This window comes from Betta splendens, chromosome 13 (assembly GCF_900634795.4).
Source record: "Betta splendens chromosome 13, fBetSpl5.4, whole genome shotgun sequence".
Classification (NCBI taxonomy): Eukaryota; Metazoa; Chordata; class Actinopteri; order Anabantiformes; family Osphronemidae; genus Betta; species Betta splendens.
In genome coordinates, this window is record NC_040893.2 from 13,579,780 (window position 1) to 13,601,962 (window position 22,183).

At 40.5% G+C, this 22,183-nt stretch overlaps 2 protein-coding genes across 7 annotated transcripts; one reads left to right on the plus strand and one right to left on the minus strand.

Moving 5' to 3' along the window:
* Window positions 1-10,586: 10,586 nt before the first annotated feature.
* Window positions 10,587-13,710, plus strand: siae (sialic acid acetylesterase). Its single transcript, XM_029172031.3, has 10 exons — window positions 10,587-10,746; window positions 10,865-11,026; window positions 11,132-11,289; window positions 11,373-11,511; window positions 11,677-11,845; window positions 12,000-12,091; window positions 12,183-12,316; window positions 12,477-12,631; window positions 12,705-12,888; window positions 12,992-13,710. The coding sequence occupies exons 1-10, from the start codon at window positions 10,692-10,694 to the stop codon at window positions 13,256-13,258; spliced, it is 1,515 nt and encodes a 504-aa protein (XP_029027864.1). The 5' UTR covers window positions 10,587-10,691; the 3' UTR covers window positions 13,259-13,710.
* tbrg1 (transforming growth factor beta regulator 1) lies at window positions 13,363-19,760 on the minus strand. 6 transcript variants are annotated; one of them, XM_055514050.1, is made up of 15 exons: window positions 19,450-19,760; window positions 19,115-19,269; window positions 18,822-18,879; window positions 18,647-18,729; window positions 18,438-18,474; window positions 18,059-18,121; window positions 17,284-17,520; window positions 17,130-17,200; window positions 16,652-16,893; window positions 16,438-16,574; window positions 16,168-16,314; window positions 14,952-15,049; window positions 14,671-14,781; window positions 14,307-14,452; window positions 13,363-14,135 (listed from the first exon to the last, which is right to left on the minus strand). In XM_055514050.1, the coding sequence occupies exons 2-15, from the start codon at window positions 19,243-19,245 to the stop codon at window positions 14,047-14,049; spliced, it is 1,650 nt and encodes a 549-aa protein (XP_055370025.1). In that variant the 5' UTR covers window positions 19,246-19,269; window positions 19,450-19,760; the 3' UTR covers window positions 13,363-14,046. The 6 variants fall into 6 exon arrangements, with proteins under 6 accessions (XP_055370025.1, XP_055370024.1, XP_029027861.1 ...); XM_055514049.1 differs by having other exon boundaries at window positions 16,438-16,577; window positions 19,115-19,264; window positions 19,450-19,759; XM_029172028.3 differs by having other exon boundaries at window positions 19,127-19,269; window positions 19,450-19,759.
* Window positions 19,761-22,183: the final 2,423 nt, after the last annotated feature.

The window sequence follows — 22,183 nt, forward strand, 5'->3', positions numbered from 1 at the left end:
AGGTTAAAGGGGCGCCGCGTCTGGCACTCCACACTCTGTTTCACACTCATTAGCAGCTCATTAGGAGAGCGGTGCCGGTCCAACTCAGCTTGCAGAAATATTATGAATACACGCCTGTAAGCAGCGCACAGAGAGGCTCTTCTGAATCGAGGTCAGTGGTTTGATTTGCTCATTGTTTTTCCGACGGGAAGGTTTTTATCTGTCTGATGTTGAAATGCTGGAACGGGTTTTGTTTACGTGGCTCAATATGGAGAAACAAGCTAAAAGAGGAGACAAACCTGCATGTAGCCTCCTCACTCCGGGCTCTGACGAGGCCCAGAACCGGATCCTGTGTTTACCTTCTAACCTTGGACCGGTCGCCCTCTCCCTGTGGTGCGTGGTGACATCCCAGTGCGTTTGAGTGAGTCAGCGGCCACTCTCCCCCGCTCTCTATTACCATAACGATGACTCAGTCCCGCTCGCTCCCACCTCATCCTGTCCGATCCCGCTTCCACCGTCCCGTCCTCCATCACCCGGCCCTGTCGCCTCCCATTCCCGCACCGCTCTGTCATCCGCTGACCACTCTCTCCTCCTCCTGCCGTTACTCACTTTCTCGGGTTTGCTGACACAACCTCCCATCGCTGTCTTTGATAGTTTTTCCATTACAGTCAGGTGCAATGATTGAGGACATTATGTTGTGTTAAGGGACCACAATGTAATCTGTCCTCATTAACCAGCACACTGATTAGTTTTACTGAGTCAGTGGATAGGAGCCAATGTGTGTAACCAAGCTGTTACCTGCAGCCAGCTCTGTGTCCTCACCGCTCCCTGCAACGGGAGCTCTTGTGCCCGGGCTGAAAATAGAATCTGCTACATCATATTCCCAGTGCACCTGGTAAAGTACCCGCGACCTAATGTTGTGACTGTTTCTCTACACGGAGGTAAAACTTTCCTTTGGATTCATTTCTCATTCATCAAAATGTTCTTGAGGTTCTGTTACATCATTGTATCATTGTGCCCGGCCGCTGATATTGGATGTGAAGATGCTCTTCATCTCCACTTTCATCAGAACATGCTGGGATGGTTGATACGCTTTTAAACATGCACAGGAGGTTAAATGTGACTTAACATGGAGTCAAACAGAGTTAAAACGTTAAAGTACTCCATACTGTCAATGCATCTTGGTGAGCTGCTACCAAAAGAGTCCCCAGCATTTGTCCCTGAACACGGATATGACTCATATGAAGCGTTTTTAAAATAGCAGTAGCAGGTAAACTGGACCTTAGTCACAATGGTTCCAACACAAAACACAAACTAAAGCTTGTGGTGTTGCTTGTGGTTTAATACAACAATAGCTGTGTGCTGCCGTACGTTGCTCCACATCCTTTTTTGTCATTCTATAACTCCGTCCAGTGAATGGACAGTTTCCCGGCGTCTCCTCCTTCGCTCTTGAGACGCAGTGAGCGACGCAACCTGCAGGAACAGGGCTGCGGGTTCCGTACTGCCTCGAGAACCCTGTGGCGGTACGAGCACTGACCAAACACGAACCCGGAGGAACCAGTCTCTCCAACACCTTCACTTCAGTACTGTAGAAACGTACGAAGTCGCTGCTGCCAGAATTTAAAGAGAACACTGGGCTGAACAGGCCTTTGAGTTCTGATGCTTTTTGTATATTATTTATTAACCTGCCGTTCCAGGCTACAATTATCTGTTCTGTACCAAGAACCAAGTTGGATAAAAGGTGTGGAAATTCATTTAATGATGATGTTAAAAATGTAATAGTTGCTAGTGAGCTTCACAATGTGCCTAAAGTGATTCAACAGCACGACGACCAGGTTTCAATTCGTTTATATTTTCATTTTAAAGCAACCTGTGACGCGTGTGGCAGCAACACAATCACACTGACCTTTGATCAAAAGCATTTCAATATCAAAGGGAATGTTCAGCCATTCATTAGGGGCCTCATCAAGAAATTATAACGGAACAACTGGTGGTCTTCCAACCAAAACAGGCTCCATATTTGCCACACAGCCGAGCTCATAACCTGCGAGGCTCCCAGCGTTTGTGTATTTCATCTCTGATCAAAGCGAGCGTTAGCATTCGCTTGCGCACTCGTGCCTGACCCTGTACTTACTGTACATGCACACCTGTTTGTCACGACACATGATTCCACATCATTACTCTGGTAATTTTGGGTTTGGATTCAAAATCAGGTCAAAAACCTGCAAATGCTCCCAAATGCAGCTGTTCCACTCAGTCGCATTGAGCGGCTTGTTATGAAAATCAAACACACCTCTCCAGATCACGCACTTATTACTGCGTTATTCAGTAAAGCACAGCGGCCTGGTGCTTACACCACTGTGGAGGACTACAGGGTCTCTTGATGAGCCTCTGTAGTAATTGTCCCGGTTCATTACTGTCCCAGCTGTATTTCATCCATTTCCGTTATTTAAATCTGGCATTGGAGCAATAAAGTATAAAAGAAATAGGTGTCAGTGTTACCGAAGAAAAGCAGTTCATGAAGTCTGCGATCAGTTGAGGTGAGGTAGCGTTTACTTATTTAATGCTTTTTTTGCATCAATGGGTGCTTGTACCTCGAGTTCAGCCTTGATGATGCACGACTGAGAAAACTTCCATCCACGCCTCAGTGAAACCCATCTCCCAGTAGGACTCACCTGCTCCCAGAGATCTGTCGCGATGAGCAAATTATTAAATGTGTCTTTTCCACGTTTCACCCGATAGACAAGCAAACACTATTTCCAACTTGAATGTGATTAAATGAGCCATGCGCACTACTTCCTGCTGCTCGGTGTAATCTAAATCCCCACTGTAGACAAGCAGATAAGTCAAACTGTCAAAATGTCAAACATAACCTTCTGAGCAAACACAGAATTAGACCGACGAGAAAGATTACAGAACACTCAAGTGCGTCGTCATTGGCTATTAGTTTAAAGGTTTGCTGTTTAAAGCTGTTTGATGCGTTTCATTTGTGACAGAAAACATATCAGCTGGTGAGCAGGAGGATGACTAATAGGAGACCAATCTGTGTCGCACATCTGGCTGCATCAGTGATGACATATAGGCCGGTGGACTTTAAGAGAAGGTCACCACCAACGCCCGTAATTCCTCCTAAACAACACTAGTCAAGCAGATAAGAGGCTAAACTCAGCGTGAGCCAGTGCTCTACACGCAAAGACCCACTGATGCAGACAATGCAACAGGGACCTGCACAGATGCAGATAAAGGGCCTTCTGTCCCAGAGGGGAACGTTGTGTTGTTAGTGGAATATGTTTATTAATGTTGAGCCGGCAGAAAAGATGTACTACTGCTGTATGCATATGAGTGAATTAAAACTGAAGCCCACAGTAGCTGTTCACTGCACCCTTTGTGGGGTTTAATGATAACTAGATCAACTCGTGCCACAGCCTGTTGTAAACGCTGCTCCTGCACGTGGTCGCCTGCTCGCCGAAGGAGCCTGCGAGTGTTTTCCTCACAGGCTCCATTTGCGTGTAAATGGATTTGGAGGGTTTGTGAACAGCTTAGCGCTTGAAGCCACTACTTTGTTACTCTAACCAAAAGTTATTAAAGGCTGTCCTTAAACCACTAAGAGGCTGGAGAGTGAAGCCAACGCTTCATTTCTAGTCTTTCTAGGCAATTACTTCCACTGACACAGATCTGTGTGATGCCCACATTCTCACATTGAGTCCAGTAAATCCGACTCGTCTGATGTGAAACAGAGGATGAGCTAATACTTCATTATTGTCCCTGTACTGTATTATTTCTGTGTGTGACTGGTGAATATTTCTTTGTGTTGGTATTAGTGAATAAGTATAAAATTTGAGTGAAAAACTGAGTGTCTGTAAATTAGTGTAAATGTACCAATGTACGCATCTTAGTAACAAGAACATTGTTATTAAACATTTGCAGAGTATTTATTTATTCTAGCAGTGTGTGTGTGTGTGTGTGTGTGTGTGTGTGTGTGTGTGTGTGTGTGTGTGTGTGTTCCTGTTAAGTTTTATCTTTCAAGGTGAATCCAGATGGCTGGAAGGGACCCAAGTGTTCTTCCCGTGTCCTTGCTGTGTTTTGTTATAATATCATCCTGTCAGGGTGTGCGTTATTGATCCACTTGGTAATTAGAGTGACTTAGCAGCGTGATCTCTCCAAGAAAACATCTAAAGACAATCATTACTCTGCCGTGTAATGTGATATTTTATCTGCATTGCTTGTGGAAACTCTAAATACAATGTCTGTGTTCTGTGGATGACAGGAGTATTATTATTGTTCACTTCAGAATGTTTATACAGCAACAAACCACAACAAAATAATCTCACGTAATCAAACTTTATAAGCGTTTGCTAAATAATTAAACATTTTTAAATCATTTTTTCATGTGGATTTGCAAACCGGCGTACGTGTGGTCGGCCATAGAGGTGACTCACCTCCCGTCCTCCTCTCAGACACTGTAATCGCCACATTTACCTTTTCACTGCCCTTTCCTAACTGTGCCCAGATCTGTGAATTAGATTGGATCCATTCGTTTAGCAGCGGCGCTTCATTATGAGCCTCGGCAGTTCATGCTGCTCATTTTATAAGTAAGCTCCTACTCTCAACGTCTTCCTCAGCCTTCTGCTAATCTACTTATCAGCTGGTGATAGCATGACTTTAAATGGGCTCCACTAATGGCAGCCACTCAACTAATAGTATCAACAGTAAGACTCAGAAATGAGTTGCACTAAATGTTACTGTACTGTGTGTGCAGCTACAGCTTAAAGTAATAAATTCATCATTATCAGCTTTTTCATGATGGAAATGCTTGATGCTTTGCACCACTTCTTTGCCATTGTTGCCAGTATCAGGCCAGTGTAATAAACCTTCCCCTGTTCATAGCAGATTTCATTTGATCAGTGGGAAGCCAAAGCACAGAATGGTAAATATCAATATGCAGGAAGTCGCTCTCCATTGTGCTTGTGCGCTGCGCACTGCTACCAAACCAGTAGTCTGGAATATTACTTGAATATTGCAGCTGAAAAGAGAGCTCGCTCACAATGCTGCTATTATAATAATGAAATTAGACACAGTGTAGTGCAGCAACATTGTTCTGTGACAGCGATTCGATGATGCTGCTGTGTCAAATTAAAAGCAGGCTGTGAAACAATCTGATAAATTCTACTTAAATCTGGGATATTTCAATTTGATATTTTTAAATAATACTTTAATAGCTAAAACTAAAAAATAACTGTTGTATTATCTTAACATTGATTCATTTTCATTGGATACTTTTGCTTTTAGCTTTTATCTTAATCAGTGCCTGTAATCCAGATGTCACTGGAGTGAAGCAAATGGAAACACATGAGCCAATCACATGAGCCCCCACTGAAGCTTTGATTCATTCATTACACTGACAACTTTAGATTTTCTTTCAATCTTGTACGTGGTGCTTTTCAAATTGCAGGTGCATCCCGCTGCGATGGGTGCAGCTTGCTGCCTCATTAGCAGTCCTTTGTTTCTGGGCCGCTTCAAGGCTAAAAACCAGAGAACGCGAGCGCAGGTTTTAGGCTTGTTTCTTTAGTCGCGCTTAAAGAAACAAACTAGCCGGAAAACAGGGATGCAGGTGTGCGAGCATTTCAAAACACACCCAAATAATCTCCCACTGCACTTGTGTTACATTTAAGTTTAGTTTGTTGCTCGTGCAGATGTGTAAGTGATACTAGTCTACTTGTAAACATCCCTCCATAGAGCTTCAGTTTCATTTCTAGATGTGCATTTTCTTGCCCCGCTGACAATTTCATTTACAATGAAAACAAACTACTGGAGCTTGTTGGGAACTGATTCAACTAACCAAGACACTGGTGTGTGAGGGATTCGATGCCTTTCGCAGCATATGCAGTTCAAAGTCAGTCTCTTGGAGAAAGCCATTAGCATCGCTGCTTCCTCCCCTGCTCTGCATCGTACTCCCAGCTCATCTCACCAGAAACGGGTATGCAGTCAGAAATTGGTGCAAGCGGGGAGAGAATCCTTCACTTTGTAAATTAAAGAAGACAAGCTTTCACTATGCGGCCTTAAAAATATGCATTTCTCCACGCGGCATCGTATTAAATTTGAATCACTTTACAAAGTATTTATCAGCAGATGTATTTTAGCACATTTTCATTCTGATAGCAGGCAGAAATGATGGAGTTTGACCAGACCTTAGCAAGTACATTTACTTTCTAATGAACTGCATGTTCACAGACTTTTAATTTAATTTTGCAAGGCGCCTGGGCAACACAGGTCAAAGTGTGTGTTTTCTTTATGCTGCGCTGTTAACACCGCTTTCATGTTTGATTGAATATAAAGGAAACCGCTCCACTAGCCTCTTGAGAATTCAGGCAAGAGGAAATTGCAAAGGGTGCGAAAGTGTGTGTGACCCTGAGTTTAAACAGAGGGAGCTTAAGTCTGAGGTAAAATTGGAAATACCGGGCTAATTTCACCCAGCGCGTGACCTCTGCCACAACGGGACTTCATTGCCTTTAACTCATCAAGGATTTCGGTTGAAGGCAATTATTCCTGCTGATCTCGCTTCTTGGCTGGTGTGCAGCTGAGAATAGGGAGTTGTAGTATAATTTCACTAGAAACTGCAAGCTCTGCTCACCTGAAGGGTCAATAAGCCCAGATACACATATGATTTCTCCCGATAAGCAGCTCCCGTGCGTCTCGACGTGCAGATGTAGGACTGTAACTGAGGCTCGTCTATGAGCTTGTTATGTCATGTTAGAAACTGAAAATCTCCAAAAAGACTCCAGCTATAGTGATTTAATAAATAAATAAATTTATCATTAGGTGGTTTAATGAGGTAGGACATGCAAAGACTACGGTTCATCATATTGTCTTAACAGTTAACTACAATATTATTATATGGTACATTTATTTATTTCACATTATGTTGTTTACATTTAAAGAATCTAATGTTAAATGACATGATGTGCTTTTGTACAATTTAACAACTATGTTAAAGTCATTTCATGCTGATGCTCAAGGCCACAAATCCAAGCCATTATTTACATGCACCTGACAAATACTTAAATGTCCAGCAATATTCCGCTGTCTTGTGTTCACCCGTCCTCTGTGTTGCATACTTCCTCAGCCTACATGCTTCACATCCTGTCCAGACACACAGGGTCTGCTTCACTGTCATGAGAGTGCCACCTGCTGATCTGAAGGATGTCCAGCATCCAGGTGACAACTTCATTATGTGCCTTCAGGTGAAAACACAGCCACAAACACATTAAAAGGCAAATGGTTTCACAACAATTAAGGGCTAGTGATAAGCCAAGGGAGGACAAACAAACAAATATTAAAGGGAAAGAGCAGTGGATGCACACAATGTTAAACATAGTATCTGATGCAGACTCTTAAGGAAATGATTTCAGGTTGTTTACTACTGATAGAAACAAAGCTTGTAGCCAACTACAAGCACAAAGTACAAGTTACACAAAACGTTTGCAATGAAAATCTTGTTTCTACTGAAAAGATAATACATTTTATTAAAATATTTCTCATAAAATACCCACAGACACATTTTATTGTCAGTTTAATAGTGTGTCATAAATATATCAAGAAAAACACAATTTAATTTTCCACAATATAGGATGAAACAGCAGCTATTTAAGTTAATGCAATGATTTGCGATAAATGTCAGCGTGCAGCTAATTGTATATAGGTTAACTGAAGTTATGCGTTGTCTATTTCTGTACTTGCTGTCATCTAATCATGCTGGTAACTAGAGACTCATGAGGTTGGCTGGCAACAGCCTGTGTGAAGAGGTAACACTCAAAGTGTATTGAAACCAACCTCACTTGTATTTGACTGAATATATGCTACAGTATATGAAGTAATGCAGTTATGCTGATGTCAGTATACAAAGACAGTGCGATATATCTGTAAAATACATTTCACGGCTGCTGAAATTTGGTGCATATTGATTCATGTTATTTGCTTCAAAAATCACAAAAGCTGATGAGCCACATAATCCCATTTATTAAAGTGACACTCGTGCTGGATTGTTCCTCCCACGCTCTGGGCCTCAGTGTGGGATTTATATAATCTAATGATTTGTCACTAAAACAGGAAAATGTCATTAGTAATGTTATATCATTTGCATTTTGCTTTGCTGTCATTTTTTGCATTTTCCACCGCTGTGTTCGGCTTCGACATACAGCCTATAAATAATGTAGGATCTTTAGTTCAGTGAGAATGGCTTCAAGTTCCCCTGAGCAGCCTTCATTCCATTCATTCTCTGCATGCATTCAGACCTTCTGTACCCTCTATTGTGTGGCTTATAAATTGCATTTCCTTTATTGTCTATCTCAGACATCCACCGCCCTCCACAGATTAGCCAAGTACTGATTCCTGGGGCTTCCTGCTGAGCACTTGGCCAGAAACGTCTGGTTCATTCACACATCCGAGTCAGTGTCTTCGGATATGCATAGATGCCTATAAGAGGATCCTTCTCGTTTTTCAAAAGTCATAAGTAAATAGAATTATTATATTAAATAATTGTAAGACTAATTATACTGCTTAAAATTCATTTTGCAATTTGCACAGTGGGCAGAGTGAAGCCTGAACATCCATTGTTCAGTGAGTTATTTCTGTACACTGTAAATGGGTGAGGCAGCGTGACACAGGCTACGCTGTGGCTCATCTCACACACCTACAGTAATAGCTGCTGAGTGACATAAAGGGAGGTCGTAATTTAAGGGATTTATCAGATGATCGATGCGAGGTGCTGTGTTGGGACGTAGACAGGAGTCATAAATCTTGCTTGGTGTACAAAACAACAAACATTTTTTGCATCTCTCATTTTACTACATGAAATTAGCTATAAAATGTGATGGAACCAGAGCCCATTCCACGGATCACTAGATCAGAGATTGACATTTTCAAAACAATTTCTGCTACAGTATCTAGTTTGAGCACTGGCTACAGTTTTACAGTGCAGTGTCAGTATTCAAATTTTATTGTTACAAAATTACACTGTCAGTTCAGGAATTACTGATCTGGCGATTCTGATAATGATAAATGCTTCTTGCTTTGTTTCAGAGACATGCATTATATGTGTAATGAGCTACATGGGCAACTAAAGATCATTTATAGCTGAGGTAAGATTGCTTTAATTGATAGATATTGACAGAGACAGATATATACAGATATTGTATATTGAGTATTGTCTCTATGGAAATAACGACATGTCTTCCAGAAATGTTATGTTACATTACTTAGTATCCATATGAGGTTCAGATATTGTCCAAATATTATTGTAAATATTATTGGCAAGATACACTCCATCAATATATATATATATATATATATATATATATATATATATATATATATATATATAGCATTTGACATTAGGAGAATTCTATAAATATCCTCTAAGTGCTTTACTCTAATTTTATCCTACAAAAATGAATGTGACAATGTTCAGTAAATGTTATGATCCCAAATGAGTGTCAATGGTATTAATTCTACACCACTCAGTGTTGTATATCAAAGAATGGGCCTTTCATACATGTTTCTCCCAAATCCTGAATTCATTCATATTCTGTTTACTTTTCATCATGTGTGAAGTGGCATATGCTCAATTCCCTCTGTGTGTGAAGTTGTTTCACAGATGCTCTAACAAGGCAGTTTAAGGATTTGCTGTGTCAATTAGCAGCCCTGCTCATGGGACATGAGGAAGGCTGCGAAGCTGAAATTAAAAAGGAAATATGGTGGAGAAGTAGCAAAGATTAATAAGAACAAAGTAGTCACTAATAACTCTCACATAGTTCTGTGGTGATAGAATTAGGATTTGGAACAAACATGCGATTGAATTAAGATAAATGTGCAGTTTTAAATTTCAATTATGGTCATTGGCCTTTGAAGTGGTTGATAAATGTCACAGTGGGACAAATGATCAAATATAAAAACGAATGCCATGCCTATGTCTATGTACATCACAAGGTCTCACTATAAAATATATATGTATATATATAAAATTCACTTCATTAATATATAGTATTTTAATCCTCCATTCCTCTGCGTGTTAATCGCCCATCACAGTCTCTGTATGCTTGCTTTGGTTAATTAAAATGCTAACAGAAAATGAGATATCTCTACACGTAAATGCTTCAATAAATAGAGACCTGGCTTGTAACTTGTTGAATATTTTATTACACCTGGTTTCATATTTCACGTTTGTGTTTTGTTTTATAGAAGTTAACTGCTTTGGCTTCCACAAAGATTCCTCTCATGGTAGAAAACTGAGCAATCTGAAGGTCACACTTAGATTATAAGGACTACAAGCACTCACTGTTTGCTATTATCACATGGATAAAGGTCAGGGTGATGATGTAAAGGCTGTTAAATCAGGAATGTTGCGTGTAACAGACTAGACTGTTTGTGTTATTACTCAGTATATTTTATTAGCGCTTAATGGTATATTTTATTTGCGCTTAATGGTAAATAACTGGAAACGTGTTAATAACAGCAATTGTTTTACTGAACGTCTGTGAAAACAAAATATTTGGGATCGTTCAGCGTCGCTACGTCTCCACGGCAACGGCGTTGGCCCCGCCCCATAGATTGCGTCGACATCAACATCGCCGTACTCGTGACTTGACTTCCGGCGTTTGGATCCGTCCCGCGACTCGACTGTGAAGTTTTATGGGTCACCCAGTTGTTCTAACGCCATGGCAACGACTTCGCGTGTCGTCTTTGCGCTGCTATGTTTCCTCCACGACTCCGGTGAGTAGAGCGGGACTGTGTGAGCCGTTTGCTACTTACCTTTCTTTAGCCTTCGGTGACAGCTGTGGCCCAGACAGGAAGTGAGACGTAAATAAAAGTCTTGTTTGATCGTGCGCAGCCGGGGCTCTGCGCTTTGCGTCCTACTACGGCGACCACATGGTGCTGCAGAGGTCTCCAGACAGAGCCGTGCTGTGGGGCTACGGCCCCGAGGGCGCTCAGGTCACCGTCTCCCTGTTGGGACCCAGTGTGCAGAAAACCAGACCAGTGTCTGTGACAAAGGGTAAAGGACCTGAGGAGTTCATCTTCACATTTACACTACTGTGTTGTTGCTTTGTTCCATTACATACATCATAGACATGCTTTTTTCTTAATATTACCTACACAGGTATCTGGCGAGTGACCCTTGACCCCGTGGTCCCAGGTGGGCCCTATAATGTGACAGCTGCAGCTGTTGACGGCGACTCGGCCACGCTGACAGATGTGCTGTTTGGGGACGTTTGGCTGTGTGGAGGACAGAGCAACATGTACTTCGAGACCTCTCAGGTAGCGCTGACATCTCAGAGGGGTGTTCATGTTTTAGCCTAATGAAGCCGTGTGTGTTTATCCAGTTGTTCACTCTGCGATAGGTTTTTAACGCGTCAGAGGAATTAGCCCTCGCGGCAGCGTATCCTCATGTGAGGACTTTCATGGTAGCCCTCAGGCAGAGTGAAACTGAGCTGACTGATCTGATCAAAGTGGAATTTCCTTGGTCTGTCCCTTCAGCAAGTGAGTCAAGAATGTGTATAATTGATTATTTATTATGTACTAATGTTTTAGTTTGGGGAGCCGAATAGGAAACTGACTGCATTCATATTTACACAAATTGTGGAACAGTCATTTATCTGATTCCCAGCGTTTTCATAGAGTTCTGACTCTGTGTTGTTTTTGCAGGAGGTGTAGCAAACTTCTCGGCAGTGTGTTGGCTCTTCGGGCGTTACATGTATGAGAACCTGAAGTACCCTGTGGGGCTGGTGGAGTCCTGTTGGGGAGGCACACCGATAGAGTCCTGGTCATCGCCAAGAGCCCTGCAGCAGTGTGGATTAGAGGCGAATACAAACAGGTGACGAAGACAGATGAGTGTGTCTGATTTAAGAAGCGCATCGAATTTAGCTACATGGATGATTAGCGGTTATTAATCTTTTCATTCTCTCAGTAACTTGGTGTTTGGTGAATGATCAAAGTGGATTTTTTTGTTTTTCACTATCATTTTATAGTTCTCTTCCCGAAATGAAAAACTCTGTGCTGTGGAATTCAATGATCCACCCACTGCTCAACATGACGATCAAAGGAGCCATTTGGTATCAAGGTAAATCCACCTGATCAAAGGACAGATGTTTGTTACTGCTATTATTGAGTATAAAACAGACTTATACAATGTTTTTTTTTACTTTTTTCAGGTGAAGCTAATGCAGATTATCATCAGGACAAATACAACTGCTCCTTCCCTGCTATGATCTCTGACTGGAGAATGGCTTTTCACCAGGGCTCAGGGGGGCAGACCGCTAAGGACTTCCCCTTCGGATTTGTTCAGGTGTATTTATGCTTAATAGGTGTATCATCATTCCAGCTGGTATCAAGCAAATTCATTTTTTTGTAAATTTTAGATGATCTTCTGTGTTATTAACACACACACACACACACACACACCTTTACCTTTATTCTTATTGTTTTATTTATGTGTTTTTGTGCAGCTGTGTACCTACCAAAAAGGCTCCTTAGACGATGGTTTCCCAAACATCCGCTGGCACCAGACAGCAGACATTGGCTTTGTCCCGAACCCAAAGATGCATCGAACCTTCATGGCTGTTGCTTTGGATTTACCAGATGAAACATCACCCTACGGAACGTAAGGATCCTCCTTATAGTTCCTGCTAGTATATTAGCTCTTTAAGCTCCAGCTATGTGTGATTCTTCTTCAGGATCCATCCCCGGGACAAGCAGGATGTAGCACACCGGCTGACTCTAGGAGCAAGGGCAGTGGCTTATCATGAAAAGGTGTCTTTCCTTGGACCATTCCCCTCCCAAATCCTGTCCGTGCAGCTATATGTCAACATTACCTACAACCAGAAAGTCTCAGTCACTCCGTCTAAAGACATCTTTGAGGTAAAGTTAGCTATTATAAAAAAAGTTAATAATATTTGGTCTTTTATTTATTGCTAAATAACTGAGTGCGAGTCAATTACTTTTATTTTTTCCTTTGATTAAGATTTGCTGCTCAGAGCTTGGAGCTCCGTGTGGGCCTACGTCCATCTGGGTTCCAGCTCCCATCATGCACTGGGGTCCAACCACTGTCCAGCTCTGTGCCAGTATGTGTCCACCCACTAAAGAGGTAGCTGCCCTGCGATATGCTTGGAGAGACTGGCCCTGTGACTTTAAAGCCTGTCCCATCTATAGTGCCAATAGGATTTTACCAGCACCTCCTTTTATTATCAACCGCTACCTACAAAAGACACTGGAAGCTGGAAAGGAATGATGTAACTAGAATTGTCTTTTATGTACATACATAAACACAGATGGCACATTATTTTGATTGGCTGTTGAAGAAGACAAGTGCCAGATGATGTTGACAGTGGACTGTTGCTTTACCAGGAATAACATTTATTGTCAGTGTTTCCAAGAGCCCAAGATACAAGATGTGCTGACACAGATGTGTAAAGATGTGTTACACAGTATATTTTGACTTTTGTGTTGCCAGGTTTAATATTTGCAACATTTCAGAAGTACAGATCTTACAAAAGAGCAGATGTTACCTTTAGGGTTGATAACTTTACCAATTCCAGTCTAGCACACCAGTCACACAATGTCTTTAGTTTCTTTAACAGATCGGCCTGAACAATGGAGCATCGTTGTGAAGTACTTACAGAATCTAACGGCTTTACAAAGCCGTTGGTTCTGTAATTTGAACTAATAAATGACAAATCAATATTTCTATGTCAAACATGGAATCTATATATTTTTTCTATGTAATCCACAGTTACGTCAACTCATAACGTCAACTTAAACTCCAGAATCCAATCCAGCGCAGGTGCTTAGAGCAGCCACACATTTTGAAGGTGTTTTGTACTGGGAGATGAGGCACACATCCAGTATATTAGTATTAACTGTGCTAGCAGACATTCACAGCATGACTGTATAGCTAGAAGATGGATGATAAATTGCATAATTTTGAACAGGTTCATTACACGAAAAAATTTCTTGACCAAGTCATTTTGTCTTTTGTGTAAGACTGAAAGAAGGATTGTGCCATAAAGCATCAGGCAATCAGGAGCTAAAATATGAGGTAGAGGGCATCATGGCTGAAGAAGTCAGGTGGTGCTGATGAGATGAGCTAGGAGACTGCGCTGTCTGTCCTAACAATGGGAGATGATAACAGAACTGTGTCAGTGTAGGGCTGAGTGATCATGTGAACATTAGAAACATTTTTTACTGGACTAGTTTAAATTCTAGCTCTACTAGCAAATATAATAAAGTTATATACAATTAAGCTAAAATAAAATATTGCTAACATAAATGCAAGTAACCTGTAATGTGGTCTGTCTTGATGCCATCATCAAATCCTTGGTGTCTCTGATAGGCATCAAAGTTAACAGAGGCATCATCCTCTGAGAGGCTGTGAGGAACCTGACCATCACCAGGACGGCAGACATCAAACCGAATCCACCTGTAGCTAAACAAATCAGAAATAAAATAAAAAACTCAATGACTGATCCTCCAAATGTATATTAGCTGTGATTATAAATATTACTGTAATGAACTAAAAAAATGTAACAAGCTAATGAATTGTTACTATAGATGTAAGTGATCCAATAGATGTACTATTTGGTTTCCATTTCACCAAAAAACATCATTATCTTCATTGTGTAATGGAGAAGGACAAATATTTACTTGCTACATTTCCGAGCTCCAGGACAGCTCTGGATGAGATTTTGGATGGTGGGGTGAGAGAAGCCAAAGAAGTCTGCGCCTGATGGCACGATTGGTGCCACTGACTTGGAACTAGAGGGAGAACATGGTCAAGAGATACACAATTATAGTTAATGTGATATAAACTATGTTACAATAGAAAACACTAAACATTATAGCTGTTAGTTCCTGCAGACTATGAACACGAACTAAGCTTTTCAGAATCAGAATCATTTTTCAATGTCAGAATCAAATATTGGCACCTGACAGACGCGATGGCCTTCAGCAGGTTGGAGTGACACGTCAGGGCAGAGGAGGCCACGATGGCGTTCTGAGGATCTTCTTCAGGCACTATTTCAAACTGTGGCAATGGGGAATATGTGTCAGTAAAGCAGGGTTCATGCTTCTTTCTACAAATATTTCAGGACATTGTATAGTATAACATGTCAGATGTACTAGAATTACAAATATTAAAAAACATATTACTGTAAAATTTGATTGGATTTTCTAGATGTTTAGATTCTTAGCAATTATACATAAACCGAGGGAGTTGACTGATCAGTTCCAAATTGTTTTTTTAGTTTGACAATGAGCCCAGACATGCAGCCTGAGTCAAAAAGAACTATCTTCAGACACTGGAAGAACAGGGACTCATGTAGCAGATGGCACGGCCCCCACAGAGCAAGTCTGGGATTACAGGAAGAGGCAGATCACACGGAGATCCGCCTAAACCAACACAAACTGTGGCAACCTTTTGACAGCTTGTAGTGAAAGCCCACCCAGGATAACTGGTGTTACTGCTGAATCACACTGACTGTGCTGAAAATGCAAATTGTGCAAACATGAAACTCAAAGTCACAGCTTCTGCTTTTGTTCATTGCCAGTACAGAAGAAAGAGGCAGAAAACTGACTGCATGTCAACATGTTTTTTGATTATAGGGTTATAATCAATTAAGAAAATTTAAATTAGGGATAAAGTCTTGCCCATTGCAAACACCGTTTCAATGAATTAAGATCCAACCACTCTAACACACGACATTTCTTGTTTGTTGTTCAGCGATCAACAATCATTTGTTTCTCCTGCATGTCAGGAACAGATTAATTATAAATTTGTTGAAACCTATTACACAACACCATTTTTGCATTTAGTTCATCAGCTCGCTGCATTTCAAAAGTGATTTTATCAATGTTTTTTTTTTACTATTTTTAGCACATGCATTCAAAGCCTGCTCTGTAGAGCTTTCAGACGCTTTCAACCTCCTCAGCCTGACATTCTAACGGAAAAACACAATAACAGAGCTAATGTTAGCTGGCAGGTGTGAAGTAGACGAGGATGTAAAAATCATTTACCAGAACATTTACTCCTTTTCCAAAAACTCTGCTCTAAAAAAAATATGTTTACTAAAACTGTGCATGCTTGATCATATAAATTTACATTTATGTATTACGAAAAACAACCACGGCTGTGTGTGCATGTACCTGTGGACCTGTGCCTCCATCCTTGATTTGGCAGGTGTAGAGGCACTGCTGGTCAGGATTTTTCATGCTGGCAAAGACTCGTGTGCTGCAGAAGCCCACCGGGTAGATGGCACACTCATCATGGAAAAACATTCTGTCTGTGATGATCTGACGAGCAATCAAGCGGTTGACTTTAGAGTAAATTTCATGTCTATGTTTGTTTTTGACCATCTTTTAAAACTGTATATAAATTATAATAATTCTAGTATTTGACTCATATGAGACACTGACCTCTCCCAGACTGTAGATCGTTAGACCTCCCAGTACAATGGGGAAGACGGGACGACCAGATGAATCCAAAGGAATAGGCTGCACCAGTTTCCGAGAGCCATCTGCAAGTTTTTTCTTCTTAGAAATCTTTTTTGGAACTACTGTTAAGAGAGAATACAACAATTGAGTCTATTATACCTACGAAATTAAATTCATATGTCCCCAGAGCACTCACATTCTTCCTTTCCATTCTCCCTGCCTCGCTCTTTCCTCTCTTTCTTGGGTTTTTTGAGAGGTCCTTCTTCCCCCGTCGACATCGCTGATGACAGGTTGTGTGCCCCAGACAAGCCCGAAGCTCCTGCCGAACCTGAGGTTAATGCCACCGGTGGCACGGGTGGATGAGAGCTTGAGCTTAGCGTGGGCAGCATCTCTCCCTCCGACAAAGACTGGTACTGCAACAATGACTTCAGTAGAAACCTGGAGGTAAATATAAACGGAAATTGTAATTAACTATTACATTTTAGATCACGAGGTAAAAAATGTGCACTTGTTCACCAGAAACCCCAACATATGGCGTCACAGAAACAGATCCATCACTCAAGACGGCACTGCTAGATGCCTAGGTAAGTTCTTGCTGAACACAGCAGATGGCTAAGTCCTTATTTTTAGAACATTATGAAAATCATAAGCGTATCTGAAACAAGTCAACTCGCCTCCGCTCCTCCTTTGCTCTCAGAAACTTCTCTTCTAAGTGGGCAACTTCATCGCAGAGAGCTGCATTCTCCTGTGAAATATTACACAAATATTTCACATCTAAACTAGACTGAGACAAAGGCAAAGGTTTTCATTGATCAACAGTTCACTCACAAATATCATCGCCCGAGCAGCTTTGCGCAGCCTGAGATACTTGAGTCTGTACTTTTCGTTCTGGTTTTTCCGTTGCCCTCTCTTCATCTTGACCCTGTGGTCAGAGGAACTAGTGGGAGACGGGAAGGCGGGTGCTGAGGTACCTGAGCCACTGCTGGAGATGGTGTGCTGCTGCGGAGAGCCGAGGAAAGACTGTGAAGTGAAGGCCTGCAGGGCCTGTTGTCGCTCCTCATCATTCTGTGATAGGAGACACAAGGACAGAGGTCTGTTCATATGTAGTGAAAGTGAAGTCTAGAGAGTGTGTTGCCTTCAGGATATTAGAAGAACATATACATGAAAATGTAAACAAAACACCAACACTGATGTAGCTTCCACTTGAAATGATTTGATAGTGGAAGTTAAAAAATGTGCATGATAAATTAAAGTAAATTAAATAAAGAAATGGATTTCCTATTTAAGTAATTACCTACATTTTCGCACTGACACAAATATATATGTCTATGCTGGGTTTACATTAGTCGATATATTCTAAGCTAAATAATTGATACAGTAGTCAATCTCCACTACACTTATATTTTTCTAAAACTGAAACATAATTTGTGTATATAGAATGCCGATTTTCACAAATTGCCTGTCTACAGTGATACGATTAAAGGCTCAGGATTTTGCAACAGCACTGCCGCAGTATTTATTCATTAAGTTTTGAATGCATGTTTAAATGTATTATATCATATTGTGTTTGTGTAAAAATGGCATTAGCATCCATATAACTCACCAGCAGTGCAAAGACTCCATTTCTGTTCTCAATCCTCTTGAATCTCCTGCTGCCTTTTTGTGTCTGAAACATAATGTGAGACTGAGCCCAAATGCACAGGGCCAGATCTGATTCCGAAAAGGTTGGGTCACAATTGAGATCACTGTTAGATACAGCAGGTTCAAGGCTGGATTCTGTGAATCCTTTGTTGTGATTGGGGCAAAACCTCTGACTGTCATTAAACTGTGGAACTAAGTCAAAGAAGCACAATGGAAAAATATGAAGAAAGAAAGAAGATAAATACAAATGACACACATACACATAAGCTAAATGGAGCTGCAAGATATAATTCTGAACAGCAGAGGTTGCTGTCAGGCAGAGTCCCACACCTCCTCCTTACCTCACGGTACATGACAGCTTCCAGGCTTGATTTTGCACTGCAGAGGAGAGAACTAATTTAGCAGATACCGTAATGTGTCTGCTGGCTATTTATGAAATTAAGACCAACAATAAGCTCAAATCAGCAGTTAATAATTCTCAATGTTTCACAGTTTTGACCACATGGCAGTATATATAAGATAAGTAGTGAAAGTGAGAATGTTGCTGTACTTTGATTGAACAAGACCCCTGTCAATGATTCTCTGTTTAATCTCCTTTATGTGCATGGGACGCCCCGCTTCCTCCAAGACAATCTACATGAATGAAAGGAAAACAAAAACACTCATTACACAAAAGGTCAGCGGACCATTCACAATGGAATTTATGGAAGGAAATGGGCAGACACCTGTGCAGCATCCAGCCATGTCAGGTTTGGCTTCTCTGCAATTTCTGTTGGTTGTTCACTACAAGGACAAAACTCTGTTTAGTATCTGCCCTTTAAAAAACAAAATAAGACACATTTTAAAAACACTATAAGCACTTTTCAAAGAGGTTTAGATGTTAGGTTGTTGTTATGCTGATTTACTATTTAACTATTGATGGACACTTTAATGATAATGCTGATGGGATTTTTTGTATCCTTAGCAGTTCGTGGGGTTTATAAAGGAGCCGTGACATTTTATAACAACATATAACTACATTTTTGACAACCTCTCCAGAGTTTCAGCGGTGCCCGACAGACTTGCAATGCTGTCCAAGGCTGGAAACAGCGAATAGCTCCCCTGTCCATCGGCCTCCATCTCAGCTTCGAACGTGTTCAGGGACTCCATAGGAGGCAGCGACGCTCTTCTACACTGAAAATACAATAATGTTGGTTATTAATATCGCTACAAGCAGCTGATCCGCTGAGCTGGAATTAGCCATTTGGACATTACAGTACCCTCTGTTATACTGTAGCAAGGATTGTTATGTTGTTGTGCGGAGGGCGTAATAACATAATATGAAGATGAATCGATCGTAAAACCCACAAGTACCTTAAACGAACAGAACTGTACCGGTAAAAACCCACAAATCTCTGGTTAGGATTGTTTGTTTCCGTATGTCAAAGGGAACGTTTTGTCGTCCTCATCGTATTGTTTACATAGAGTTGTTGTACGTTAATGTTAAACGGCGCTACGAGAACCAGTCGTCCAGACGTTCCTATTGCAAAGCTTTGAACCGACTATCTATTTAAGTATTTTAATTAAAGCCGCAAGTATCGCTAAACTGTGTATATATCGTCGCAGACCCGATTATCAAAACGGAACAAACGACGGCGACCTACACCGGACAATAACGCGGAGCGCACCTTGCCGGATATCCGGTTTATAACGCTTAAATAAATGTGGTTGTTTTTTTTCACCTAAATTGGAAAACAAAATAAAAGAATAATAAAAAAAATGCTGAAATTAGTGTTAAATATAAAAATTCAACAAAAAACTGAGCTTGATTGAGACAACCTAATGTAGCGACACAGGCTTAGTCTTTAAATGATGCTTCTTTGTTTTATTTTATTTGTAGATTGATAATTTTTTTGTATGGAAAAAATAGTTAAAAATAACTAGTAATAAATAACATTTTTTTCTTAGCTTTTTATCATTATTAGCAGAAGAAAGAAATGGGGCAAGAAATGAGGTATGACATGCAGCAAACGACCATCCCTTGTTACTTATATTTGTGGAGTTTTATTTTTATTTTATTTCATATTTTACAGATTTTCGTGCCATTATTTTATAATTTCCAATCGTTACCAATGACATTTATAATTAGTGTCAGACTAACTATGGCAATTAAAAGGCCTACTAGCTTTTAAATTCTACCTGTGTAACTACCTATTTGCATACATGCATACATTTTAAAAATGGTGTGTGTTGAGGGTTATGATTGTGAAAGACATTTTAGTCTTCTTGTTCACCCATAATCTTCTTTAATCTTCTCGTTTTTGTATTGACATTCACATCAACCTTTTCTGGCCTCACTGAAAGAATTTGGATTTTGAAAACATTGTTTATGATATGGAACCTTTCCCACACCCATGGGTGGGACACAGGAAATGCAGACTGTGTGAGGGAATGGTGTTTAGAGATGTAATCCTCCTCTGATCACAGCACGGGCTACAAAGAGTGGCGTTGTTTGTTTTTTTATTCAATGACAGCGCTAAAATATACAATATCTAATAGCTGTGTGCTGCTTGAATTTTTTTTTCTGCCATTGTATTTAAATTTATCTCTGTCAGAAAGGGACACGGATAATATGACTGTTACCAACATGTCACAACTTATTCTTTCCAGGTTTATATGGATATCATAGAATTTCCATTAGGTCAACGAACTGATTTCATCTTGGAGCAGCGTTCTTTCATTTATTTCCCACAAATGCTGCCAACATCTGATTTTATTTTAGCTATGAGACGTGCTGTACGTGACATTTCAAAGCAACAGTTCAATTGAAACAAATCAAAGGAAAACATGATGGTGAGTTGTGAGTGAACACAACAGGAACGCAAATAAACAAAGAAGGTATGAACAGCAGTATCTCCAGATCTGGAAGCTTGGCACAGTAGAACACCAAACAAGGAGAAACAGGTAACCAGGATACAGTTACCATAGATTTAGAATTTCATGGAAACAGGGTGACAACATGGAAACATCTTGTCTTGCCTAAATGAGTCAAGCTGCTGGTGGTGGAAGTGTAATTGTCGGGGAATATTTTCATGGCACTTTGGGCTACTTCACAACTGTGTTTAAAAAGCTGGTAAGATCTTGTTAGCATGTACAGTTTGTAAATCTGAGCAGAAAACAACACAGCAATTACATTAATAGTATAATTATCTCAACGACCAGCAAATAAGAGGAAGAATCAGAATAAGAACAAAAAGTAATTTGAAGTAAAGGATGGATACGAGGACAGACTGGGCTCATTTACTGTGACATCAACATGGATTGAACTACTGTGTTATCTATTTGGTGCAGCAAAATAATTAACTGAAATCTCAAAACATTTTGACAGCTTGTTGCAGGGATTATCTGGAATATGGGAACATGTTGTTTCTCTTTCTCTTGTGCGATGCACAACAAATACAATTCCACACATTTAAACTGGGCAGAGGGAAATATTTCAGTGATACGTCTGAAATACATAAGACAGAAACACGTTGCGGTTGATACGATCAGCTATTCATCTTCTCTATTTGTTTTCCTCAACCAGGCACAAGTGCAACACTAAACTACAAAATACTTCATTTATGCAGGTTCACAAACAACCCGTGAGTCAGCTCGCCTCCTCTGTTTGATCTCGTTTCATGTGGCCAAAAATGGGACCCTGTGGTCCTAATTACAGCGAACAACCAATTGATTAAAATGTTTCCTAACTGTATAATGTTCAACTTAATTAAGTCCTGTTATGGCTGGAAGGAACAGTGTAATTCCATTTAAACTATTTAATTTGTAAATGTGGGATGTGTTCAGAGGAAACCTACTGTATGACCTCTGACAAGTCCACTCAGATGTTTTTCCTTTGATCAGCAAATAAAAGTCTTAGTCCACAGTTATACATGGACATAAAAAAATCAATCTAGTGAAGTGTACAGAGTTGGTATGAATCATTTTTAAATGAATTCATATTCATTGAGATGCACTTGAGCCTCAACCTGCCTGATTCTGGAGGAGAAGCTGAACTTACAGCTGGAGCCTGGACAACTTACCATCATAAGCTGCTGAGGAACACGTG

Coding starts and splice junctions, on each gene's coding strand:
- siae (XM_029172031.3), top strand. CDS start 10,692: ATGGCAACGACTTCGCGTGTCGTCTTTGCGCTGCTATGTTTCCTCCAC. Junction 10,747..10,864: donor ATGTTTCCTCCACGACTCCG/GTGAGTAGAGCG, acceptor GATCGTGCGCAG/CCGGGGCTCTGCGCTTTGCG. Junction 11,290..11,372: donor TGTACTTCGAGACCTCTCAG/GTAGCGCTGACA, acceptor ACTCTGCGATAG/GTTTTTAACGCGTCAGAGGA.
- tbrg1 (XM_055514049.1), bottom strand. CDS start 19,245: ATGGAGTCCCTGAACACGTTCGAAGCTGAGATGGAGGCCGATGGACAG. Junction 16,894..17,129: donor AGAGCAAAGGAGGAGCGGAG/GCGAGTTGACTT, acceptor ATTTACCTCCAG/GTTTCTACTGAAGTCATTGT. Junction 16,315..16,437: donor CGATCTACAGTCTGGGAGAG/GTCAGTGTCTCA, acceptor ATTGCTCGTCAG/ATCATCACAGACAGAATGTT.